Source organism: Polyodon spathula, chromosome 17 (assembly GCF_017654505.1).
Source record: "Polyodon spathula isolate WHYD16114869_AA chromosome 17, ASM1765450v1, whole genome shotgun sequence".
NCBI classification, from domain to species: domain Eukaryota; kingdom Metazoa; phylum Chordata; class Actinopteri; order Acipenseriformes; family Polyodontidae; genus Polyodon; species Polyodon spathula.
In genome coordinates, this window is record NC_054550.1 from 27,934,827 (window position 1) to 27,946,888 (window position 12,062).

Here is a 12,062-nt window from a genome sequence, read left to right on the forward strand (position 1 = left end):
ACCCTTTAACATAGATAGTCTTATACACTTACCTACAAACTTACCAAGGGATGTTTCTGCAGTGAAAGAATGCTTGGTCCCTCTGTTAGACTCGAAGACAAAGCCTGGCAGATCTTCCTTTAAAATAGTTGCCTGCTGACCATCTGAGTTGTGGATAGCGATTTCCCCTTCCTTCAGGCAGGTGAGAGACCAGTTTCCCACAGTTAGTTTAATAGGCCCAGGAGCTGACAGTACAGGCTGGCTTGCAGTGGCTGGTTTCACTTGACTGCGAGCTCTTTGTAACTTCTCCAAAAATTCACTTCTGCTTTCTGTTTGAATAAAGTATTAATATTATCAGCAAATGCAAAATATTTGATGAGTGGCAATTTCTTGTGATGTTTTCTCAAAAAGGTACTTCTTGGAGAACCTATAGACTAACTTATTTAAACTTTTTCATGAACAACCAGAATTTAAAACACCGAATCGTAAACTGATAAGATTGTTTCAACTGCCTAAATTCCCCTCCCCTCTAAGACTGACTCCATCTATGTCCAGATGACTTCTACACAGCAGAATCTTGCAATTCATAAAATAAAAAAGGTAAACCAAAAAATACTGTACATACCAGTTAAGTTCAATACTGAATGTTTCTTCTCACATTGAAAAACAAAACAAGCCACTGTACCTGAACTGTCAGATCCCCCTTCAGGACTGCCACTTGAGTACATGGTAGCCAATTTGCCATCTAGTATAAATCTAAACCAGCCATTGCTGCCATTTGACAACTCCAGTGCAGCTGCATCACTCCAGATGTACAAACAGTCTCTTCCCCTGATTATGGACCAGTCTCTCCAGTGGTAAGGTTTACCCTGCTGAATCTCTTTAGCATCTTCCTGAGGTTCATCCTCCTGGAGGAACGGTAACAGCTGCTTTAATGTAATGAACAAATATGTGTGGGACAAATAGCAGCTCAACTTGTACAGAAGTACTTAAACCAAAAGATCTCACCTTGTGGTATCTAAGTAGTAACCCCCCCCCCCCAACATCTGCTCCAAATAGTAAATTTCCAAAACAGTAAATTAAAGATACATTTTAGATTTCCTGTAAGCCAATTGTTTGTCACACATTGTACATTTTCTACATGCATTTAATGAAATTGCTGAATTCCCTTCATTTTCTACTTACACAATTTTCACAAGATGCACATTTACGGCAAGATACAATACAAACAATTTAAAAAGGATTAATTTACCCAAATTGAAGTAAAAATAAATTGGTAGAAGTACAGACTCAGGAAACACAAGATTCATTACAGTAGAGACAGGACTTCAGCCGCAATTTAAACTTCTATATTAAGTTTCAACATAGTAAATTCAACGGCATTCCAAGCACAGAGCATAAACAAGAAAACGTTCATGTATAGTATGTAAATCTAAAACCGAAATTCACTGATCCACAAGCTTAATTTAAGTTTTTTCAGAATCAATTCATTTTACCTTCTCTGGCTTGGACTCTTCTTCATTTTCATCATCTGAAGTTGGCCCTGCTAGAGTTGAAACTTTGTTAATGACCCCAAGTCTGGCTAGCTGATCAAGGAACACATCACCTCCTTTATCTACCAAGTCTCTTATAATCTGCAAGGCCAATAAGTGTCCATCATCATCATCCTGTAAAAGAGAGAGACATTACACTTATTTTTATACAGTAACTTCCACTGCTATCCAGGTATAGAGGACAGACTGCTTTTACTCTCAGTAGGACCATTCAAAAATAGCTTTTTTTGTATACTGGTAAATGACACATTGTTAATTCAGAAACTTTTTTTTTCCCCTTCACCATTTTGACGAAAATGGTCCAATCAGTAAACAGCTGAATACTACAAAAGACAGCAACTACTACAAGAAGATATTTCAGAAAGCATGGCTCAACACAGCGATTTACTATCTCTTCCAAACTATAGTACTTGTAGTTAGGCTTCTCTGCCCTGTCTGAATGACAAATCCTTAACAAAGTTCAACATGTGCTGAAGATTAGTTCATTTGACTGCTAGTTCTCATTAGTATCCAGCTGAGTGCATATAAAAAAGGCAGAACTCCCTCCAGGGGGGGCATTTCTATTTAAATTAAAATTCTAAAATAAAATATAAAATAAGAAAATAATACAACAATATCATTACTAATAAAATACAGCACTAAAACTTTTGGAGTACACCAAAAATATTAAAATGGACTTACCTCCTGATCAAGAACAGTGGCTGTAATCTCAACTAATACTGTGGGCAAATTGTGACCTGCATCAGAATCACAGACCTCTTTAAGAAGAGCTTCAGAGCAGTAGTGGATCATCTTCCTGATTAAAGCTAGGCTTGCTTTTCTGTTTAAAATGAAAGACCAACATTTAAAAAAAAATGAAATTAAGTCCAAGTCATTACTATACTGTACAAGCACTCCTAATGAGGTGACCTTTGACAGTTGTATTTCTGTGTACATACCGTATTGAAGGCAGCATAGTTTGTTGGAAAGTCTGTGCAAATACTGGGAGCAATCTCTTCAAGTAGATGGGTGCCATTTCAGGATCTCCTTTTGGTTCATTCGTCTCTTCTTCTTCTTTATTAACATCTTTTTTCTTTTTTTCATCTCCTTTCACTGGGCACATCCAGTCCCCTACAGGTTGGTGAATGATATACAAATCCTCAAGGAGACATTTACAGAGTTGTGGGTCTCCATACAGGTGGGAGGGCAACTTTAAAATGAACAATTCTCCAAAGAAATTATATATTGTTAAGTTATTTCAATACTACAGTAAACCAGTGAACTCATCTAATAGATTGATATATATCTTTCAGTTTCTTTAAAGTTACTTAGTGCTGAAAGTGTTAAACTCCTCATGTAAATCAAACTTAATCTGATCTAGCAGCATTTCCCAGTTAGAAGGTCCTTGTTGTTGTCAGAACCTTATCACTTGCCATTCAAACTTCAACTCAATTTAGCTTTTATATCATGGTTACCCTCTCAACAAGAAACATCTACTGCAGGTCAAAAGTAATAAGCGCTTAGTAAAGATTTTTTTAGAAAGGAGGGAAAATTTCTTAAAATAACTAAGAACTATGTTGTAAACTGTTGTTTTATGCATTTCTCTCCAAATCATTTCCCAGCCCCACTTAAGTTTTACCCACCTGGAGACTGCAGAATTGCAACCACCTCACTGTGCCCTCTTTCTCTGGCTTTGTCTAAAGGAGTCTTGCCATCTTCGTCTCTTAAATCAGGGTTGGCTCCGTGCCGTAGCAAAGTCTGCACACACAAGGTTTATATAAACAGCTGTTCAGAGAGCAATCTTGGTTCAAATTATCAAACACATTTAAGAAACCAGTCGACCAACATTTATACCATACCTTTGCAACCTGAGGCCTCCCAAAGCAAGCTGCATAATGCAACGAAGAAGACCTCTGACCCCTATTGACATCAGCTCCTCTTTCACATAAAAATTCCACCTATAAGAAATGGTATTTTAGACTCTTTCAATTAAAACACAAATTGAAAACTAGTTATCATTTGGTTGCTATAGAAATAAACCTCAGCAAGGTAATCACTTATTTTTCTATGACTCTTCAAACATATGACCTCTGGTTTCTCTTCAAATGTGGATCAATGCTAATCAAAACAATGTAGTCATAACACTAATGAATGCATAAAGCAGAGCTGATGGTAAACAGTTGAACACAATGCTTTGTACCCTTTAGAGCCTGAGCTATTTTTGCATGTTTTTTCTTTTTTTTTTTTAACTGTTGTTACATTTGTGGCTATAACTAACTATAAAGGTTACAGGTACATGTCATACATCAAATGAATGTGCACACACTAAGCTTCCATAAAAAAAAAAGTGAAATAGTCTGAAACTCACTCTGTTTAATACAGATAACAAAAATCACAGAAAGAGAGGCACTTTAGAAAAAAAAAATGTATTGTTTGTAAAAAAAATATTTTAGCATGGCCAGCTCAAATCTGACAGTATACAATGCAACTTCAGCAACATGTAGGGAACATGGTATATTTCTTTGAAGAAACTGGATTAAAAAAATAGAGTTACGGCCATATATACAAAAGGAACCAAAAGCAAAAACAAAAAAAAGATTAAATTAAAAATGTGCAAAAGAAAACAAAAAGAAAAAAACAAAACAAAATTCAAATTATTCGTCCCAGGCACCCTGATCATGTGGTACAACATGGGGCTGTTCACCATGTCCTGAATAGCCAGCAAGGTGGTGACCAGGGCAACATAACCCTAAGCAGCTCTGGTCTCATGCTTGATCCACAAAAGTGAAAAAATATATGTATTTATCAGAAAATAGGTCCTTGTGCCTTTGATGTCGCCATTTCTCTTACTTTGCAAAGACTGTGTGAAAATGTTTGTTTACTGCACCAAGGTAGGTCTGTCTTCAGCTCAGCAGCAACATTCCAAAACACTTGCATTCAAGGTCTAATATGGTCATCTACTGGAAATACACAAGTAGGACCTCGTTTTAGGTCTGAATCCAATGAAGTATGAAGCAGGGCTGTCTCTCACAGTGCCCAAGTAAAAACAGTTAAAGGTCCAGGTCGCCTGCGGAATATTTAACATCAGGCAGACCCAATAAGTAAAGTCACAAAAGAAAACGTAGGTATGCTTACCATTTCTTGTGTACCAAATGCTGAGGCCCAGTTCAAGAGGGTTTGTCCTACATCATCCATGAAATTTACTTCAAAGGCTAAAATATTGAAATTAACAATAAATAAATTACAAATAAATATAACTGCACTGGAAAAGAGAATTATTCAAAAATATTGATTTTACATACATATCCCCTACCACAGTTATGAAGAACTAGATGTGTAAAAAACACATGTGACATATACACCTTAATACATCACCGGACACGTTCCCCACTGGGGAAAAGAAACGTATACTTCTTATACATCCTGAACACTATGACACCAGTTAAAGGTAAAAAACACACACATCAAAAATTAAAAAAAAAAAACTACTACTAATAATAACAATCATGATAAGTAATTTACCTCCTGTATCAATAGCATCTATTAACGCATCTGTGTCTTTACTGCGAATGCAGTCTATCAGCTGGCGATGGGAGCGTTCCCCAGAACTGTCCAGCCTTCTCAAGCCAGGGATTCTACCAGTGGATCCAACATTAGACTTTGGCAGAGCTTTCCTTCCTTCAAAAAGCAGCACCAGGAGGAGATCAACCAGTCGCATGGTGTCCAGCACACACCTTTCATCACCCTGCAGTGCGCTCTCTATCGAGTCAGGGAGTTCAGATCTCAGAAGATCCTAAGAGAAACAGAAAGAAATAAAAAGTTTAAGAACACAAGCTTTTTTTTTTTTTTTTTTTTTTTTAAATAAAAATGAGACAAATGTTAACAGCACACATCTGCAAAGTAAAAATATGGTAATCCCCACATGCAATGCCCTTTCAAATATGACTAACCAAAGGCAATTGGGAACTACGTATGTCCGACTAAATACATATAATTTATTTTGGAAGTTAATGTCAAAATCAACATCAAAATTCTTACATGTGTTACAAGTGGGGAACCCCTACAAAGTGTTGAAAGCAGGCTGACAATAGTGGACACTTGATTGCTGAGTTTGGAATCTGCTGCCGTTGCGGTTGCTCCAGGGGCACTCCGCCCTGGTTTGCATGTTGAAGACGGCCCAGACACAGCGCCTCCAGCTGCTGCCATCCGGGACAGCAGCTCCTCCGTCAATCCATGTTTAGCCAAAGGGGCCGGGTCAACCCCACGGCGGGTAAATCTGTCAGCCAACGAGGCAAAACACCGCAGAGCCCCGTCTGAAACCTAAACAAAAAATATATGAAAATGAGCAAGACACTGCCACTTGCTCCACCGCAATAGTGGACAGACCAGATTTTTTTATTGTTGTTATGAAACAGCGGATCAAGTTTTCTTATTACCTGATGATCTTCATGTTTAAGCAGACTCGACAAAGACTCCACACAGGTTTCCAGAGATGAATCTTGGGGTTCCATTTTCCCACATAGCCTGGACACCACAGCCATTGCAGAATGTAAGGTGTCTTTATGAACGAGATGACCACTGTCCCGAATAAAGCTCAGAACACAGTTCAGTCCACCAGCCTCAAATACAGGACCAGATTCCCGAGTGCATATCAGTTCAAGCACCTAAAAAACAAAATGTATTTATGACTATTGCCATGAATAAGCAATCTGCAAATCCCTGTCTAACATTTAGGATGGGATCTAAATCCACAATGCATTTATAATCATTGCTTCTACTGAGAATACTAGTTTAGCAAAAATGTGTCTGAGTACAAAATTCAAAATGTATAGCTACATTTTTTAATGAAAAGGGAAATCAATGAACATTTTTTTTTTTACCTTCACACATTGTTCAGCTAGATCCCTACTTGTGCGGTTATTGAGTTCTACAACAACCAAGCGGTTACAAAGTGCTTTAATAGCTCCATCTACACCCACAATCCTCCTAGTACATTCAGCAGAGACATCCAGGTAATAGGTTATGGCACGTGCTGTCACCTCCAGCACATTGTCCGGAGCACTTTCATCCAGAAAAATCTTACATAGTGCTGGTAGAAAAGTTCGTGGGGGACACCTGCACATTTTGGGGGGGAAAAAAAATGTTTTAAGAGTTAACACCACTGGTTATCTTCACAGGACAGAAAAACAGCATCACAAATCATATGATTATTTGTCTGGAAATATGTTTGAATCAGAAAGGAAAAAGATGGGTAATTAGGCACTTAAAGTAAAATTCAAAGCATAAATAAAAACATAATGTATAAAACATGGGAGAGTCAGTGTTTTGGAGCTGAAGCAAAAAGTAAAAAATGCAGAGATGCCAACTTACGAAAGGAGAAAATAGTAGCATTTGCCAACCGAAGCGAGGCAATTTTTTTAAGGCCAGTGGCTGCTAACCCCAAGAAATTAAAAGGTTCTTAGACTCCGGCAAGCCAACGGCCTCCTTTTTGCTGTTCAATGTATGATTTGGGTAATTGTAAACACACCGCATTTTGAAATTTAAAAACCCCAATAAAAATACTTCACTGATTTTTCTTTTTTTTTTTCTTTGGAATTCTATTTATTCTGAATTTAAGTATTAGTAATGAAGATTGTTTTATGAACCTGGACTGAAATATATAACATCAAAACTTTATAAAAATATATCAAAATAACAACACTTCAAGAAAAAGATTCAACATGTTTTTTATTTAAATTTGTACTACTCTGCAACTATCAAAACACAAAATGTTGTGTAGTACCCAATAATTAATTACTTAAAAGCAAGTTAAATCTCAAAACCCGTTTACACAAACAAAGTGTCAAACTTCGCGTATTGCTGGAGTTTCTTTGTACCTATGTGAGTGATACAGTCATGACTTACACCATGTACATGTTTCACAGAGAAGACTGTCCAGCAGTATTCACAGTGGACCCGAGATTCAGACACTCGACTTCTTTTAATGAATGACCAGTCTGTGGTAAATTCCTCTCTATATTTCTGACAAGCCAACCTCGATCTTTTAGATGGAAGAGTGACATTTTTTGTTCGATTTCAGATTCCTATTTTAATAACTGATAAGCAACCAAGTAAAACGTGTGATTGATAATGATAGTAAGGCGACATTTGCATAGCAGTTTCTGAAGGTCCCCTTAACCGATTACTAAGCAACCTGGCTCACAGCTTTTAGTATGTCAGTTAAAATGCCACAATAAACTGTCAGTATTAAAGGGTACATAAGGACCTTTTTATTTCATTGTGTTACATGTTCCCATGTGTTGCTACAACTCTTTACGCAAGGTCTGTGTACTGTTTTAACTATTTTTTTTTTACCTTTTGACCACTTTTTTAAACTTAAATTGCATTCCCTGCCTAAAGCCGACATTTCCCATCATACTCCTGCTCACATATGTAACCGAGATGGATTTACCTCTTCATAGTCGTAAATACTGATAAATCCTCTCCTGACTACTCGTTTTATCACCAAACTCCTCAATAATGCGATCCAAGTCATTATTTTATTACCATAACATCTCAAAAAACTCTGCAGATATGTCTGTGTTATCAATGTGGTGCATGGGGCATCAGACATGCCCTTTTCTTTTCGGCCTATCGGTCTCACTTGGCCATTGAAAGGTTTTCTTGGCTTTTTCCAGAGAAAAATGACTAGAGACCTGTGCTTTATGCCTTTTTGATGATGTCGGACAGGGTCCAATATAGTACCGCAAAGGGTTAAGTGCACTCGTCTGTAACCGTTTATAAAAACGTATTAAAAGGTAAACGTACCGGTATTTCCTGCACTAAAGCAGGAGGCAATTAGAGAGGAGTCAGGTCAAAGCGGGTCAGGTCGTGGGTAAGAAGACAGTGCTGCAGTAGGTTGCGGGTCTGGGTCGTAAAAGCCGGACCCGTGCAGGACTCTGAAGGGTGTTGAGTAGATCTTTTATGGAAAACCCCCCCCCCCCCTCCCCCCCCATAGTTCTAACTACTTTTTTGTTGTATGACATATATCCCTTTGGTAGGTTCACTTTTATTAAAGATTCAGTAAGAACTGCAAAAAGTTGTAGCTTAAACTCAGCCCAGGATATATAGTAAACCTCCAGGGACACAAACCTGAGCTCTATCTAGTTACTTGTGACATAGAACTGACCCTTTTGTTAACACCAAAGCTTATAATCTACCATGGATAACCTAATCATGTGATCCTCAGTCTAAACAGTTTGCTATCCACTACACAGGCTATCTGTGTTCAAGAAGAATTATGTACTGAATGAATATGTCTGAGCCAAATTCAGCTTACTGATTAACTTACACACTTTTGATTGTTCCACTAATCTTCTGTATGACACATAAAATGAAGGAAAGCCTCCCACAAACAATTTCACCATATGCATTTTCAGCTGTTATATTCCTTGTTTTAGTATAGTTTTGAAATAGAAGAAAAGCATATTAAGAGAAATGCAAGATGGTCCCAATTTCCTTAGACTGGTGATAAAAAGGAAAAAAATATATATATATATATATATATATATATATATATATATATATATATATATATATATATATATATATATATATATATTTTATTTCTCACTTGCATGAGCAACCTTATCAACCTTTCGGTTTGAGGATCCATTGGTTCTACTCCATTCTGTGTTGTAAATTGTCTCACCACTTCAGTAAAATTGATTTGAAGTCAATAGTATCTGACTAAACATCAGACATGTCACTCCTATAATAGTAAGTACAATATGCATTATTACATAGCCATCATAGCAACAGTTAATGTTTACTGTACACTACCTGCAACTGAACGTTTCCACAAACAATTCAAATAGGTGGTGTTCAGACCTCAATTAATGTTTGTTGACCTACAGCCCTCCTCAGATGTTTGCGAGACTTTAACCCAACTGTGCCACACTTCCCAGCTCAGCTCACTATATTGGGAAGGTGAGCTTCTACCACACAGGAGGTCATTTAATCTGTGCCATATGGGATGTTAGTTTACGTGTGTGTGAGTGTGTGGCTGAGGGAGAGTAGTTTAAGGCACCTAGAACAATTCAAAGTCACCCGAAAAAACAATATTTAATAACCTCCCCCCAACCCCAATGGCTTTGTTTTACATTTATTACTCAATAATCACGATCTGTAGGCTTTGGACAAGCCCTTTATGTTATTTTTGTTATAGATTGGCAACACAACAGAGCAAGGCAAAGAATATTTACCTACACAAATGAATTCACCACATGCTAATGTGCAAATTACCTCATGCAAACATGGCTATATTAATTCACACCACATAAAGCAGATAGTTATCACTTCTAAAGTTTAAAAGGCTGTACATACAACAAAAACATTCCACAAACACTATTCGCAAATCAAGCTAATTTACAATAGAAAACAAATTCTAAAAGGTTATATATTTCACCAAGTAGCACAACACAATACTTTACGACATCTAACAAAGGGCTTAACCTTTTTTCTGGTTTACTATTCATGCACCAAATTACAGACAAAGTTAGGATAAATGACCACAGCAAGGTGAAAGCAGGCAAGCTAAATTATATAGAGATAAATTGTATAGAGACTTACGTTTCAAAACACCGATCCACATTGTCCGACATCAAAAGCAGCATGCACAGCTGTTCCAGTGCTATCAACTGCATGTCCCTTTCGTCTCCCTGCCCCATCTGCAGCCATTCCAGCAATGTGTCTGGGTCCACATCTGCCATGCTTCTTGCCAATACCCAGCCAAATCAACTGAGTTAAACTCAGTGATTAAAACCTAGAACTGAGAGATGCTGAAATACAGCAACAGTTGCTGCAAAAAAAAAAAAGTCTTCACTTCCTTTCCACCTTCAGCCTCATGAAGTCTTCACCTGTACAACTGGAGAAAAAAAAAATATAAAATGTTGTATTAGTTCCGCCAATATTGCTTTGTTTTATGTGTGCTCAACCTAAATATAATCATGCTAGCTCAAGAAACCCAGCTATTTTTACTCACAGCAATAAGCCATCTTTTCAAGGTTCAGAGTCTAAACTGTAACCATTTGGGAACAAAAAAGCCCTCAGCGTAAGCTGATTAGGAGGCTGCTTAACTAGAAACCAGAAGCTAGGCTTCTTTGTCAGTCTGGCTGCCTAAAAGGTGCCTTTAGATACAGCCAGTGTCTTCAAAGAGAATCAAATGACAGCTTTGCAGCTCCCTTTAGTGTAATTATTACTTACTGCAGTGATAGCCTGTACTTGTTTAAATATTCCTTAAGTGAACTGTGTTTACATGGTGGAACTCTGAACAATTACTATGCTATGTTGTGAATAATTTTAACAAGATAGCTAAACCTAAATCAACAATAGTACTGGTAACCTGTAAACTGTATTAAACTAAACTTTTTGAAAACAGCAGCTTGGTATTTGTAGTACAGGCAGTCCTTACTGCCCCCATCCTTCTAAACATATTTAGCTAAATCCTATTTTTAGAATAATTCAATAACTTAGTACATATCATAACAATAATCAAAACAGTACAATATCAACAATAAAAAAATAACAAAAGCTTATATCCCGAGAGTACATGGCTGACCCTGGATTCAGGTGTCAAAACAATGATCTCAATTCAGGTATCAAAAATGCAAGTGGTATGCAACATTGGACACACATGGGTTCCAAGCAAAGTTGTGTAGGCCTGAGGCTTTTTAATCAAACAAACATTTGCAAAACAATGGTTAAGCAACTTAATTATTGAGCTAGTCAATGGTGGTTTATAACAAGTCAAAGAATAGTTGTATCCATCAAGCAGGACTGTTCAGTTCAGGTCTTTATTCAACCAAAAGACAACGTAGAAAACAACCAGATTTTCACACAGTAAATAATCAGGGATTAAGCGCAACATTTATTATTATTATTATTTGGTGACTGATGAAAAAAACCTGCAAACTCAATCCAGTACTACAGTTGTCATTTTATTTCTTTACAGTCCCCAGTTAACTGAAACCACACACACTTAGCCTACTTTGATTAAAAAAATACGTTGCCACTAAAAACAGCATGTACAGAAAGCTTATTTGTACATAGATTTGTACTTTTATTTAATGTTTTAAAAAAAAAAAACTTAAAGTAATCTATTGTATTTATAATATTGTACTTTGCACTGTTTCTAAATATTTTCAACTTTGAACAAAGCTTCTGTGACATCATCATTACAGCGATGTTCTATCTAACTTTCTTTCAGTAAACAACAAATGTTTAATCTGCATTTTATTGTATTTATTTTAAATGGCTTATAAGTTTCTTAAACTTAAACTTATGAATATCCGGTATAATTTCCAGAACTATTTTCTTTGTTCATATACAACATTGTGTTAGCCAAGGTATATCCTAAGTACAAAACAAACCACGGCAAGTTGTTTTGTGAAGTATATAAACGTTCTACTGAGATATAAAAAGAATCCGACTCTTATTTGACACAAATACGTTTTTTTTTTTTTGTTTTTTTTTTTACACATTTTAAAACAATACTGTAACTACGGTTAACAT

The 12,062-nt window shown here is 36.7% G+C and overlaps 1 protein-coding gene across 11 annotated transcripts in view; it reads right to left on the minus strand.

The window, feature by feature from the left end:
* The window catches only part of LOC121329620 (E3 ubiquitin-protein ligase HECTD1), a 31,347-nt gene that overhangs the window by 18,649 nt on the left and 636 nt on the right, over positions 1-12,062 (minus strand). For 5 of the 11 annotated variants that reach the window (XM_041275297.1, XM_041275300.1, XM_041275293.1 and 2 more), the window contains exons 2-14: positions 10,122-10,416; positions 6,392-6,626; positions 5,948-6,175; positions 5,550-5,831; positions 5,034-5,304; positions 4,647-4,723; positions 3,371-3,469; positions 3,155-3,269; positions 2,471-2,642; positions 2,214-2,352; positions 1,476-1,646; positions 665-908; positions 33-308 (exon numbers count right to left, since the gene is read on the minus strand). In XM_041275297.1, the coding sequence (XP_041131231.1) occupies positions 33-308; positions 665-908; positions 1,476-1,646; positions 2,214-2,352; positions 2,471-2,642; positions 3,155-3,269; positions 3,371-3,469; positions 4,647-4,723; positions 5,034-5,304; positions 5,550-5,831; positions 5,948-6,175; positions 6,392-6,626; positions 10,122-10,261 (2,449 nt within the window). In that variant the 5' untranslated portion in view covers positions 10,262-10,416. The remainder of the gene's footprint in view (positions 1-32; positions 309-664; positions 909-1,475; positions 1,647-2,213; positions 2,353-2,470; positions 2,643-3,154; positions 3,270-3,370; positions 3,470-4,646; positions 4,724-5,033; positions 5,305-5,549; positions 5,832-5,947; positions 6,176-6,391; positions 6,627-10,121; positions 10,417-12,062) is intronic. The other 6 variants (XM_041275301.1, XM_041275296.1, XM_041275298.1 and 3 more) reach the window with 4 other exon arrangements.